The 13,796-nt window shown below is 41.3% G+C and overlaps 1 protein-coding gene and 1 long non-coding RNA gene across 7 annotated transcripts in view; one reads left to right on the top strand and one right to left on the bottom strand.

Moving 5' to 3' along the window:
* Nucleotides 1-928: 928 nt before the first annotated feature.
* Nucleotides 929-4,302, bottom strand: LOC108893147 (uncharacterized). The gene is made up of 2 exons (XR_001962615.2): nt 4,149-4,302; nt 929-2,154 (listed from the first exon to the last, which is right to left on the bottom strand). It is a non-coding gene; the product is annotated as an uncharacterized LOC108893147 (long non-coding RNA).
* A 579-nt stretch (nt 4,303-4,881) lies between these two features.
* Nucleotides 4,882-13,796, top strand: part of acaca (acetyl-CoA carboxylase alpha) — a 31,693-nt gene continuing 22,778 nt past the window's right edge. For 5 of the 6 annotated variants that reach the window (XM_051078394.1, XM_018691686.2, XM_018691688.2 and 2 more), the window contains exons 1-18: nt 4,883-5,062; nt 6,332-6,593; nt 8,347-8,479; nt 8,895-9,033; nt 9,409-9,518; nt 9,630-9,711; nt 9,821-9,919; nt 10,146-10,252; nt 10,369-10,479; nt 10,577-10,786; nt 10,922-11,092; nt 11,710-11,871; nt 12,102-12,265; nt 12,357-12,507; nt 12,673-12,776; nt 12,890-13,117; nt 13,250-13,400; nt 13,518-13,652. In XM_051078394.1, coding sequence (XP_050934351.1) covers nt 6,361-6,593; nt 8,347-8,479; nt 8,895-9,033; nt 9,409-9,518; nt 9,630-9,711; nt 9,821-9,919; nt 10,146-10,252; nt 10,369-10,479; nt 10,577-10,786; nt 10,922-11,092; nt 11,710-11,871; nt 12,102-12,265; nt 12,357-12,507; nt 12,673-12,776; nt 12,890-13,117; nt 13,250-13,400; nt 13,518-13,652 — 2,490 coding nt within the window. In that variant the 5' untranslated portion in view covers nt 4,883-5,062; nt 6,332-6,360. Of the gene's footprint in view, nt 5,063-6,331; nt 6,594-8,346; nt 8,480-8,894; nt 9,034-9,408; nt 9,519-9,629; nt 9,712-9,820; nt 9,920-10,145; nt 10,253-10,368; nt 10,480-10,576; nt 10,787-10,921; nt 11,093-11,709; nt 11,872-12,101; nt 12,266-12,356; nt 12,508-12,672; nt 12,777-12,889; nt 13,118-13,249; nt 13,401-13,517; nt 13,653-13,796 lie in introns of all 6 variants that reach the window. The other variant, XM_051078393.1, reaches the window with a different exon arrangement.

Genomic DNA, 13,796 nt, shown 5'->3' on the forward strand with positions numbered 1-13,796 from the left:
TTTGATGGATTTTCCACGCAAGCAACCAACACTGCTTAGTCACGGATGATGCTTAGAACTGAGAAAATACTGTACATATACTGTACGTTGCATGCCCACAAACCTGCCTACCTGCTGTGTTCAACCCTGCTCTTAGACTCCAGAAATGGTAATTACCTGCTGTTATACAGTATATAGCCTAGACCAAAATAAAAGTAAATCCTTGATGACATTATACAAAGCTGAAAAAGGCCTAATCCTTTAACTTCATTTGACTTAATTAAATGCTCTCTTACTTCTGAATTCTGTTTTGGTAACATTAGCCTTTGTGGATACACCATTCCTGGCCTGTCCTTAATTCTCCATGTTTGTCTGTGCCTTGGCCTTGTCTGCCCAGCTGACCACATTACTCACTCTTGGCATCTCTTTGCCCCTCCAAAGGCATGATCTTAATTTTGAAGTTATCATTTTGGACAGCAATCACAGAATACATCTTTGCACTGGTACCATTTCTCTCCATGGCACATGCAATGACCATGTTTTTTGTTTTGTTTTTTTCAAACAGAAAAGTGAATAAATGTAACCCTAAAGTATTTAATTTACCTCTGGATCAGCTGCTTCTTTTTATTGTTTGTGCATGTTTTCAAAGCTTCATCACAGCAAGCTAAAAGTAGTGCTGTGCAACATCTGCTGCTGCTGCTGCTGTCATGCTCACGGCCATGGTAATGGTGGCTGAGCAATAAAGGTGAGGGAGTTTGCGGTCTTGTGCATTTCATTCCATATGCATGAGTGCAGCTTGCTGCTTGCTAGGGCAATTCCCAAAACATCTCTGCTTGTGACAGCAAAGCTACACTTGAGTTGCTAATCCCTCCCTGCCCAGTAAATCTCCTCAAGATGCACTGAAAAATACATGTTTTGGAAACCATAAATGACACATTGACTCATATAATCGATATAAAATATTTTCAAGTTTATCTGGGATGTTTAGAAGTACATGACTTTTACACACATTACAGCTTTCACACATGTACATGAAAACAGTGTAAGTGTGCACATGTATACAGTTCGTACATGGTAATGTACATGTTTTTCGTGCAGTATATGTAAATCAACATACTTTCATACATATAACAGCTGACAGTGTAACATCCTTGATTAAGAACATGTAGGAAAAATGCCCCCCTGAAAAGCTTCACAGTAAAGCTATGAAACCCTGCTGTATGGACTGAATAGCATTAGAGTATACCTTGTGACAAAAGGTCATGTCATGTTTGGACACAGACGCTATGACCCATTCATACAAATGAAGTGTATGCAAACGAGATGTGTCAAATTATATTTAATCTTGGACAGAGGCCAGAGTTTGTCTCGGCACACAGTGGATACAGCAGGGTGAATTCTCTGTGTTCGCCATTCAGGTTGTCACACACCAAGCAATATAAGTTGATATGTTTGACACTAGCAGAGATGTGGCACCTGGTGTGGAGAAAGTGCGCTGTGGATGTTTTGAAAGGCATGGATACAACTGTGTTGCAAGAAAACACTGCTTTTATAAAAGACACATTTGTAAAATAGTTGACAAAGCACATACAAAGGCACACAAAGTCAATAATTAATCTTCAGCCCTTTATGATTCAGGCATTATTTAAACTTTTTAGAGCCTAGAAAAGCTATTTTTGCATGTGACCAGTACTGTACGCTGTGCTGCATTTCTTGTAGGTCTCACAAGAAAAAAGAATCGAGACTGCTTTGGCTTATGTGAGACAATTACCCTAAGAGAAAGTGTAGCAAATTTGCAATAACAAGTCCAGTTTTCCTTAATATATCAATGAGGACTTGAACTATGGGCTTGGAGACATTTGACCTAGTCCCAATCCAGTTCATTTAAAGTAATGTGAGAGGAGTCATGTTAAAAAAAGAAAAATATTTGCTATCAGAAATTTGCTTTGAAATGAATCAGGCGGTTTCCCAGGAGGAAAATTGATTTAAGAAGTCCTCCCACCACCACCTCCTGTGCTGGGCTCCTCTCAGACCTCTGTTGTGTGCATTTTCTCCTTGGCTGAGCGTAGCCTCGTACTGAAACAACATCTCCAATGGCTCAAAAAATGTGGCGAGGAGGTCAACTGCTAAGTTTTGCAGTCAGCAGAAAACTTCCCTCCCTGCAGCTGTGGTGGGCTGTATGGGTTAGAGTGAGAGAGGCCTGTTAAACTCAGACAGTATTTTACAGTATCCTTGCACGACATGGTGTCGAAGCAACACAGGTCATCGAGGCTAATGTGTTTCTGCATGTGGGTAGAATACTCAGCATATTGGTACTCTGAGTGCTGAGATACAAATGTCAACATAGATATCTTAAAGAGAATACAGTAGATAGTCAACTGTAGCTTATAATATGAATAATTCACTTAACAGGGATATCATCTAAAAGCCTGTGTTATCATGAATAAAGCACTAGTGTATCTGCCAGGGCTTTGTTAGAGTGACGAGTGCTTAAGGTATGAATCTGCTGGCTACATGGTAAAAAAGGGGGGACATAAACAACTTTGCAATGAACATAAATAATGGGGGGGGGGCATTTTGGTGATTATTGTCTATTAATCTGTCTATTCAGATTTTATAAGTAAATCCCATTCCTTTTTATTCTTGTAATTATTAGGCTTCAGTACCAGGGACAGCAGCCAGTCCTCTAGTGTTAACCTGTGGAGGATAATGGTGGCATATACTTCATCTCCCTACGAGTGGATTTTGGTAGGAACCCTGATGTAGCTGCGGAGGGATTACAATGTGTGAGCAAATCTCATGTTCAATTTGTTACATGCATTTATCTTTGCATGGAATAAATAAATACACAACATTCCTATTTGCACAACATCACTTCCTTTATGTTAATATGGAGGTATGCTTCATATATCTCAGTTATAAGCTCATGGGCCAAGTAAATCAAAAATGCAAGACCATGTCAGAGGATATCAGTGTAAAAGTGAATTATTCACTGTGTATAGAAACATATCACTGACGCTAAAACACACGTCAGGCCTCAAATGCCACTTAATTAATCATGTTTTACAGCTTATATGGGACGTTTCCCAGTGTTTAAAGATAGTTCATAAAGGTTGTTGACAGTACCAAATTAGTAAGTACTGTACTGTAAAGTACTGTTATGAGACCATTGCTAAATATTGACACTTCCGACATGCAAAGCCGGAACATGCCTTAAATGTCTTAAAAAACAAAACAAAAACAAAAAAACCAAAAAAAAAAACTTGTCTAATGATAACAATGCAGTCTGAAACAACAGAATCCATAAGGTTACCATTTAAGAACAAAAGAAGAGGAAGATGTGAACTCTGCCACTACCCAAAATTTAATGTACTTAGAGGTGGCAAACTAATGGCCTCTGAAGCCATCTAGTGGTGTAGAATTGCAGTAACCCTGCATTTTTGACATTATTCAAAGACAGCATTGATGTTGGGGTTACTCTGGCATTGAGTTGTTTTTCCATTAAATTAAACTATTTCCAGTGTAAGCCACGGATGAGATCTCAGCACTGATACTGTGCCAAAAACCCCCAAATCCCGAGACATCTAGAAGGAATACAGTAAAGTTTACTGTACACTCTACCTTTCTGGGATATGTAAATTACAATTTTCCGTGATTTTTCGTGATTCTACATATGAATACTTTGCGGACTGATAGTATAGGGATGCACGAAATAATATTTATTAGTCTCTGGTTATTTATCAAAATGGTTCCGAACGGCTGTGCCTGCATTCCAAGAGGGAAAAAAGTCAGGAAACAGAATTCATGCAGATCTACATTTCTCTTTAGTATGAAAATGTATTCTTAGCAATATATGATACTTTTCGCGTGGAACAACCATAACTGCACTTCAGGGTAAACGCCATCTTTCACATCGGTGAATTATCTCGTTGTACTCATAATCTTTGGCAACTCATGGGAGAGTGATTTTCAGGGGGTGAGCTGGTGCAGATCCTGATCATTTTCACATTTTCTCTCTTTGACAGACTCGAAACCATGTATTACACAGGCACTATCCCCCTGCTGCTTAACTGTTGTCGTAACTGCACGGTGAGGATTGGCTTTGCGAATCTACCCGCAGTCTTGTTTAGTTTAATATCGTGTGAGCTAGTACGCATATTCACAACTACCTTCGACCTCAGGGCATCCCAGCGAGGCAACAGAGATTACGAAACGTTTCTTCTCCCTTAACACACAGTACCGAAGATGTTCCAGACATCAGCTCTGTCCTGCAACAGTTTGCACATGCACCACGTGCATGAAGACGTACCACCTTTTCCGGGACCCGCCCCTCCGTTTACGTTCCTAAACCCGCCCATAAAAAATCCACAAGAATCTGATTGGTCCTCTGCGGATGAGACCGTCCTAGATCTAGGTAAAATAGATCGAGAGAATTTACTGTACAGTGAATTTTAACATGCAAATACAATAAAGATATAGCCTACAGTGTTGCAATGGAAACATGAACATAATGGAGCCGAACGGAGAAGCCTAACTCTAAAAGGGATCTTCTGTGCCGCAGATAGAGTACTTTATACCGAATTGAAAATTCTTATAGCGACCAAATCACAACAACAAAAACCATTAAGACGCTCACGGAGTTAGACAGGAAATAAAACAACAAAAACAAATTTTAAAAATTATAAATAAGTTGTTAAATATGACGTCTAAAACAGAACTAATTTATGCATGTGTGGAATGGTTGATTCATTTGCGAGAAGCTTAGAGAAGAATTCTATTCTATTCTATTCTATTACAGCTATCGCTTGGTGTTGTGTCTTCGGTGTGAAGTCTTTTCTACCTTATCTGTTTCTATAGCGGAAGCTGAGGTTAGAGGTCAATGTCCAAGAGTAACCTGCTCGCGCATCGTCACATCACCCCACTCTCTGCTGTTAAAGCGTCCGTTGGAGCTATGTGACCTCATCATGATGTGATTTTTTTTCCATCATCATCCTTGAAAACGGAGATGTCTGACAGACACAATTAGTTTATCGATCTCTTGGACTCAACTTTGTCAGGATTACGTGTAGGTTCATCTCCACCGGTGAGTGTCTCTCTTAGATGTCTATCCCAGATTATGTTACCTGTCTGTTTATCGTCAGTTGTGTTCAGGAGATTTGGACCACGCTGCAGTACTGTACACCGGCCGGCGGCAGTGCAATCAGCAGAACTGTATTAGCGAACTGTGTGGCCTTATAATATGTATTAGCTACTGCCGATAAGCTAGCCAACACCTACGTTATTAGCATCCACGCCTCAGTTTATCTGTGGCTTCTGTTTAGAAAGCTAGCTTTGAGTTGACAGTTAATGTCAGTAGAGCTATCGCTAGCTAGTAAGCAGTGAACTAAGAATGTAATTGAATGACAAGGTTTGCGTTGGAAGTTTCGGTTGGTTGACAAGATAAATGCAGCTGTCGGTATCGGTTTGTGATGCTCCCCTGGCTCACGTTTGCAGTGTGTCTGGCTGCAGTGCTCGGCTTGTTTTTCTGGTCCCGCAAGCAGCTATCGATAGGTAGGTGTGCCTAGTCGACTCTTTTCAAGTGCACGGACAGGTGGAAACAAATGTAGTTGTAGCAACGTAAAGGAGCAGAGGCAGGTTGGACAGCACCGTGGCAGTTGGATGATATCTTACTGTTTTCATAGCTAGCTGACATCCTACTGAACATGCTCGCTAACTTAGCTGCTGAATGACAAAGGAAGAGGGAAGTCTAATAATAGAGTAAATAATGTAAGTATTTCCTTTATAATGGTACAATTCTCTGTACATTTGCAGTTATATTCACACAGTTCTCTCGACCATTATATAGCTGAAATGTGTGTGTGTGTGTGTGTGTGTGTGGGGTTAGTACTGGTTTTAATTGACAGGCACACTCAAAGTGTATGTCACGTGCCAGGAGAACTTGCAGACACATCTTTTGTAACGTGCAATTTTTAAAATATAGGCTTTTCATTTAGGCTGTGTTGTTTTATAGAGTGCAGTTATTTAGGGTGCTTCAGAGGCTGGCCAGCATTACATGCAAATGCCATTATTTCATACCTCTTGAATTCTGATGTATAACTGTTTTGTCATGTTTAATTAAGATGATTTTCTTTTTTAATAATGTGTTAAATATTGACTGATACTCTTAGTGTGTGTCCAAGCATTGCAACATCAGTTGCATTATCAAGATACTTAAGTTTATGTAATCCACTTTTGCAATATGACAAACAGCATCGCATGCCGGCCAAGGGGAGCTCGTGTCACACTGTACCCTGTTATTTGGACTCTGTATCTCCTTTATAACCCTTGCCGCCGCTGTTCTGTTTCCCATCAGTATTTGCAGCCTGTTCGTGTCGTCCAGCCATGGCACAACAGGATGGTGCTGCTGCCAAGAAGAACCCTGCTGTGGCAGCGTTGCACTCTCACTTTATTGTGGGATCGGTGTCAGAGGAGAACTCAGAAGATGAAATCCAAGGGAAGCTGGACATGCAGCTGGAGGAAAAGGAGACACGCTCTCTGTCACCATCCTCTGGCAGCTCAGACAGCACCTATGAAATGGGCTTCGACCATATTGATGGCCCCATGCACAATCTAAGGTTAGAATCCAGACCTGGTTGATTTGCATCACCTTTAGTCTTTATTTAAACTTTTCCACGCACTACTGCCAAAAAATATTATTTGCTGAATACTGTGATTGTGATATTATTGATCTTACATGCAGGTTTTTCCGTGATGATTTGTTCAGGTTTTTTTCTAAGGATACTCAGTTTTAGTGAACTGTTTTGTTTTTCTTTTCTCAGATATGCATACTATTTTTTTTTTATCAATACTATACCATGTTTAGGAGGCTGTTTTCCTAACTTGGGAAATATATGACATGTCTGTGCATCTCCAGATGCTATCTTACAAGACCTGGAGTTATAGTCTGCTCTGTGCTCCTCCTTCACTTAGGTAACGCCTTTTTCACAGCACATGTGAAAAATGTGGTTTCACCAGCAGCACACTGCTAAAGGATTTCTCTGTGTCCTGAGTCTGTGAGGTTGGCCCAGAGAGTGGGCACAAAGTTGGAAAAGTTGGAAAATGTTCTCACACAGAAATTCCCAATCCGCCTGTCGAAAGGAGCTATTCAGTACTTACAGAGCTGCAGTCTTAGTCTCTCTGCCAGCCCCAGGTCTTTCACTGTGCTCCATAGACCTCGCATTTCACTGTCACTTTCACAGATGGGGATTTATAAATTACATTTTCCTCAAAAGCAAGATTTGGGTTTCAAGATTTGAGATTCAAATGAGAAAGTCATGCTGATGTAGGCTGCCTACAGAAATTCTTTCCAGTAATTACACATTTCAGAGTATGATAGTCCGGAAAGTTTGATTTTGGTTGCAACTTCCTAGCTCAACAATTCCTTTGTCCAGTCTGGTTTTGTGTGATTAGTTTGAGTGGAGAGGTGGGGGTTAATAGAAATAATTTGTGATAGCAGTTTTAAAACTGGAAATACTGGATGGGGGACAGAACAATCTGTCACAGCTGGATTGAAATCAGGGCCTCCATTTAATAGGAGCTCATTTGCCTCATGCCGGTAACCCCTACAGTGATGCAATAATGCAGTATCAGGCCACAGCAGCCAGCCAGCCAAACAAGCCCAGGCGCTGCCACACCCTCCAGCCCATAGTCATATTCCTCCCCCTGTACCACCCACTCCCCCCTATAGTTCCCTCCAGGGTGGAGCTTGAATTATATAGCTGTGCAAGTCATTCTGGAGGCACTTGCCCTGGCCTGTTTACACGTTTGAGGACTTGTGCACAATATGTTCTGTTCTGTTCAGCCGTTTTACAATGAACAGACTGTCCTATCCTTAAATATATCATACTTTTGGTGTCAAACAATTATTCTAAAATGATTGCCATAGCTCCTATCATACGTATCATGACAGGCTTCTTTAAATATTCATTGCTGCTGTCACAGATTAAAACTCACAGACAAGCTGTGAGGTTTAAGATAAGAGACAGTAGTCACATCCTCTGCTCCTTAGACCAGTTGGTCTCTTATCAGTCTTATCAATATGAGGTGATACCTGTGTCTTTTTATCTATGGGCTGTAAACGCAAATTCTTTTTAAAGCACAGCTACTGCTGAAACACTCAGTGATAGTGTGATAAGTTCCCTCTGGCAATTTAATGTCTAACTTCCTATCTTTGTAAGATGCACATTATTAATGGTTTTTACAGTTAAAAATAAGAGCATATGAGTTATTTTGTTTGTAATTTCCCTAGCTACCTAATACCCTGTTCTTTCCAAACCTGGAGGTGTTATTAAGGGTCATTGTGTGCATTCTTTGTACTTCTTAAAACAGGCCGAGCATGTCAGGGCTGCACCTGGTGAAGCAAGGCAGAGATCGCCGGCGTATTGATCTGCAGAGGGACTTCACTGTGGCCTCTCCTGCTGAGTTTGTCACCCGTTTCGGTGGCAACAAGGTCATCGAGAAGGTGATGAATTTTTTTAATGTACTGCTCTCATGAATACAAAATCATGGAGCTGATCATTCCACATTCAGAAATTAATCTGAGATAATATGTACAGCCACTTAATGAAGAATTCTAGAACAAAACAAATTGTGTGATTTGTGTGTTGCACAGCCATGAAATATATTAACAATTACAGCATAAAGTCATGGTACATATAGACACAGTAATATCTTTCTGTTGTCTTGAGCACTTGAAGGCAAAACGTTCTAGTTTAGAGTTTACTAATCCAGTTCAATGACCCTCCATGTCCCACAACAGTAGTAAAAATCATTAGATATTTAGCAACAGCTTGTGCTGCCATCAAAATCAAAAGACACAACAGTTTAATAAGTTTTCTTTGGTAAGCAATTGTAACTCAACTGTCTTGCTTTTCCAGGTGCTGATTGCCAACAATGGCATTGCAGCTGTCAAATGCATGCGCTCCATCCGCCGCTGGGCCTATGAGATGTTTCGCAATGAAAGGGCAATCCGCTTTGTTGTTATGGTGACGCCAGAGGACCTGAAAGCCAACGCAGGTGAGCTTTAGCATGATTTTCTCTTAAGAATGTGAAGCACCTGAGTAAGTGAGTGTAACAACTATGGTTTCAGACTTTGGCAGAACATCCAACTAACTAACACAGAGGACAATACACTGATTTCCCTGTTGATGAATAATATATATATGTGACTGCAGCATGCCAATATACCTTTTGAGGAAAAAAGGTTCTGTATATTTGAAGGGTCATTGCTTCTTCTCTGTCTTGGTAATTTAAGCCTTCTTATAAGGGAGTAGTTTATTCTTTGGGAGGAGTGAATTCTGCAAACTGTGTGGTTGAATACTAGTTGCACTGTTGACTCTATATTTTAAAGTAATTTTACTAATTAATTTTCTGTGTTTCTGCCTTTCACAGAGTACATCAAAATGGCAGATCATTATGTGCCTGTGCCAGGAGGGACTAACAACAACAACTACGCCAATGTTGAGCTCATTCTGGACATCGCTAAACGCATACCTGTGCAGGTACCGGCACGCTCTTACTATATCTATAATTTTTTCATCAATAACAGCTATCAGTAATCTACAACTAAATCAAACATTAAGTGAATGTTGCTGTGCTGTTGTTCCTTACAGGCTGTTTGGGCTGGGTGGGGCCATGCTTCAGAGAACCCCAAACTCCCAGAGCTGCTTCAAAAGCATGGCATTGCTTTCATGGGTTAGATAACTTTCTTACCTTTTTATCACTTTACTGACCCATTAGCTTATATACACATGATCACTTTGCTAAATTCTTTTTTTGTTTTTATTGCTTGCTCCTTCCTCAGGACCACCAAGTCAGGCTATGTGGGCTTTAGGAGACAAGATTGCCTCCTCTATTGTTGCTCAGACAGCTGGCATTCCAACCTTGCCCTGGAGTGGAACAGGTCAGTCAAAATTTTTATGGGGGCCAAAGATAGTCCTCTGATGAAGTTATTTATGATTTAATAAAGTAAATGTTTTATATTATTAAGAAAACAGATGCTTCCTGCATCAAACTACAAACGTATAGTGAGATTCTTAAGGGTTCAGAAAAGAGAATCATTAACATTACACAGTGTCATGAAAATATATACATGTAAGCTGAATATGTCAGTTGTACATCATTCTCAGGCCTCACGGTAGAATGGACAGAGAACAACCAGAAGAAGAGGATCATCAACGTTCCCCATGACGTGTATGAGCTTGGTTGTATCCAGGATGTGGAGGATGGCCTGAAAGTAAGCACAACAAGGTTAATTTGGCATTTCATAATGCCAAATAAATGTCGTATGCACTTCTGTATGCAGTGCATACTTGCATATATGCTGAAAAGGCTGTGTTTTTCCATCACCAGGCTGCAGAGAAGGTCGGCTACCCTCTAATGGTGAAGGCCTCAGAGGGAGGTGGAGGAAAAGGCATCCGTAAAGTCAACTCTGCTGATGATTTCCCTAACCTCTTCAGACAGGTAAGTGGAAACTCAGACCAAATTCAGATGATTGAAATAGGTTTTTTTTTTGTCCATTTCTTGACTGCCTGGATTTACTTTCTCTTTGTCTCTGCAGGTCCAAGCAGAAGTTCCAGGATCACCCATTTTCATCATGGAGCTAGCCAAGCATGCCCGCCACTTGGAGGTCCAGATCTTAGCTGATCAGTATGGCAGTGCCATTTCCCTGTTTGGCAGAGACTGTTCTGTGCAGCGACGACACCAGAAAATTATAGAGGAGGCTCCTGCTACCATTGCCACCTCAGATGTGTTTGAAGATATGGAAAGGGTAAAACCCATGTATAAAATATATATATATGTATGTGTACATATATATGTATATATATATATGGCTGATAAGGAAGATCTAAGATGAACAAATTTGAATAATAGTGATACGAACAGATCTGTTCTCTTCCCTCAGTGTGCAGTGAAGCTGGCGAAGATGGTGGGGTACGTCAGTGCAGGCACAGTAGAATACCTCTACAGCCAGGAAGGTAGCTTCTACTTCCTGGAGCTCAACCCCCGTCTGCAGGTGGAACACCCCTGTACTGAGATGGTGGCTGATGTCAACTTGCCTGCAGCCCAACTGCAGGTCAGTCTCACTCACAAGCTCGCACTGGAAAAAGTGCATTACTTACAGTGCATTCGAGTCTGTGACTGTCCAGGAGCAGACAAACTTAGCACGCTTCACCACCCTCGCTGCTCTGCACCAGACGGGCCCCCTGTCTCCATAGCAACCAACTGCAAAAAGAAGGAGGCAACATGCACAAACAGTGTAGTGGGATCCAGTGGTTGTGGGAGTGATGGGTCACGTGGTCTGTTCTGTGGTGTTTAGGATTGTGTGTAAATAGGTCAGTGGCAGTCAAGCTGAAGGGCAGTGTTGCTAGTCAAGCTGATTGGGTGTTACTGTGGGAGTGCCACACTCTGGAACAGAGTGGTGGTGTCTTTTTTAGGCAGCAATAGGACTCACTATCTGTCAACAAGATGTTATTTATTTGTTGCATAGAAAACTGAAAACAGTCAGATAAGCATGCAAGAAAAAAATCTGTGTGGTTAATTCAGAGCAAATACATTCATAATCCATATATGTGCTGTAAAGTGTTATAGCTCTGTTACCTGAGGCCCTGTGAGCCTGCTTCTTAATGTTCTATGTGTAATATCAGGAGCATATAGTTGTGTTGTTGTGCTAATGCCAGTATCTTCTGTCAGATTGCTATGGGCATTCCTCTTCACCGGATCAAAGACATCAGGATGCTTTATGGGGTCCAGCCTTGGGGAGACTCTCCCATTGACTTTGAGGGTCTGTCAACCGCCCCCTCCCCACGAGGCCATGTCATTGCAGCCCGTATCACCAGTGAGAATCCTGATGAGGTACACTTTATTCTCTCCTGGTACACAACATACTTGCAGCTAAAGGTTACACAAAGGCTATGTTTTCTGTTATGATTTCTGTTCCTTGTTGTTTTGACACTTAATAATTCTGTTGTACCATAAATACAAGCCAGTGTTATGACTTTTGAAATGTTACTCTCGTGTAAATGTCAAATTCACAGTTTTTAGTTCAGCTTCAGATGAAATGTGGTGCTCGTGCCTGATTGCAGGGTTTCAAGCCAAGCTCCGGAACAGTGCAAGAGCTGAATTTCCGGAGCAATAAGAACGTGTGGGGCTACTTCAGTGTTGCAGCGGCTGGAGGTTTGCATGAGTTTGCTGACTCCCAGTTTGGACACTGCTTCTCTTGGGGAGAAAATCGTGAAGAAGCCATCTCGTGAGTACTCAAAGAATTTTGAAAGCATTGCTAAGTCAGAAAGCTTGTTGCCTTGTTTTCATTATGTGGTCATATTGTAATCTTTTTCTAGGAACATGGTGGTGGCATTAAAGGAGTTGTCTATCAGAGGAGACTTCAGGACCACAGTTGAATACCTCATTAAGCTGCTGGAGACAGAAAGCTTTCAGCACAACAGCATCGACACAGGCTGGCTGGACAGGCTTATCTCAGAGAAGATGCAGGTATGCAGAGATGTTCCAGCTGTGGCCGCTGGATGCTTATTTGAGAAAACTATATCTATCAGTGCTGAAATCACACTACATTCAAGTGCTGAAGACCTTGTGATTTATCCTCCTGGCAACATGAAGTTTGAATACAAAAGTTGATTCTATGATGTATTTGTGCAGGCTGAGCGCCCGGATACCATGCTGGGAATTGTTAGCGGGGCTCTTCATGTGGCAGATGTGAATCTAAGGAACAGCGTGTCCAATTTCCTGCATTCTCTGGAAAGGTAATAAATGTGGCATGTCACACTTTTCCATGCTAAGCAGCAGCTACTCAGGAAAAAAACACCTATGAAGTTTTTCAATAGAAAATATGAGACACTCTCTACTCTCTGACCAGGGGCCAGGTGCTGCCAGCACACACACTACTCAACACTGTAGACGTGGAGCTGATCTATGAAGGTACCAAGTACGTCTTGACAGTGACACGCCAGTCTCCCAACTCCTACGTGGTCATCATGAACAACTCCTCAGCCGAGGTCGATGTTCATCGGCTCAGTGATGGAGGTCTTTTGCTGTCCTATGATGGCAGTAGCTACACTACCTACATGAAGGAGGAGGTGGATAGGTAAGAGAAGACAAGTCTTAGTAATGAAATTATCATCACTAATTTGGCTACAACTCCACCACAGGAAATTACTCTTAAATTTGGTAAGATTGTTGTGAATTGGCAAAATGAAGTATCTCTTTTTCCCCACAGGTATCGCATCACTATTGGGAACAAGACTTGTGTTTTTGAAAGGGAGAATGATCCTTCGCTGCTACGATCACCATCAGCAGGAAAACTCATTCAGTATACAGTTGAGGATGGCGGGCATGTGTTCTCTGGCCAGTGCTATGCTGAGATAGAGGTATTATCTTTATGCTTATGTGCATGTTGTCTACAATAAAGATTAAATCAGTTTAAAGTCTCTTTTTTGTTGAATGGATTGTATAGATGTAAATTCTGATGCTTTTTTACATTCCAGGTGATGAAGATGGTAATGACCCTTACAGCTGCAGAGTCTGGTTGTATCCACTATGTGAAGAGGGCTGGAGCAGCACTGGAGCCTGGCTGTGTCATTGCCAAGCTGCAACTGGATGACCCAAGCAGAGTGCAACAGGTACTTAATAAAGTCACTTTATGAAGTAACTTTACAGGTAAAGTGAATGTGCAGAAGTCAATGGCACTATGTAAAACTTCTTTGTTTAGTTCAAAATATAAATTTGCATTTAAAGTCAGGGCTTAAATTGTAGCTTTCAGATCC

This window comes from Lates calcarifer, linkage group LG20 (assembly GCF_001640805.2).
Source record: "Lates calcarifer isolate ASB-BC8 linkage group LG20, TLL_Latcal_v3, whole genome shotgun sequence".
NCBI lineage: Eukaryota > Metazoa > Chordata > Actinopteri > Centropomidae > Lates > Lates calcarifer.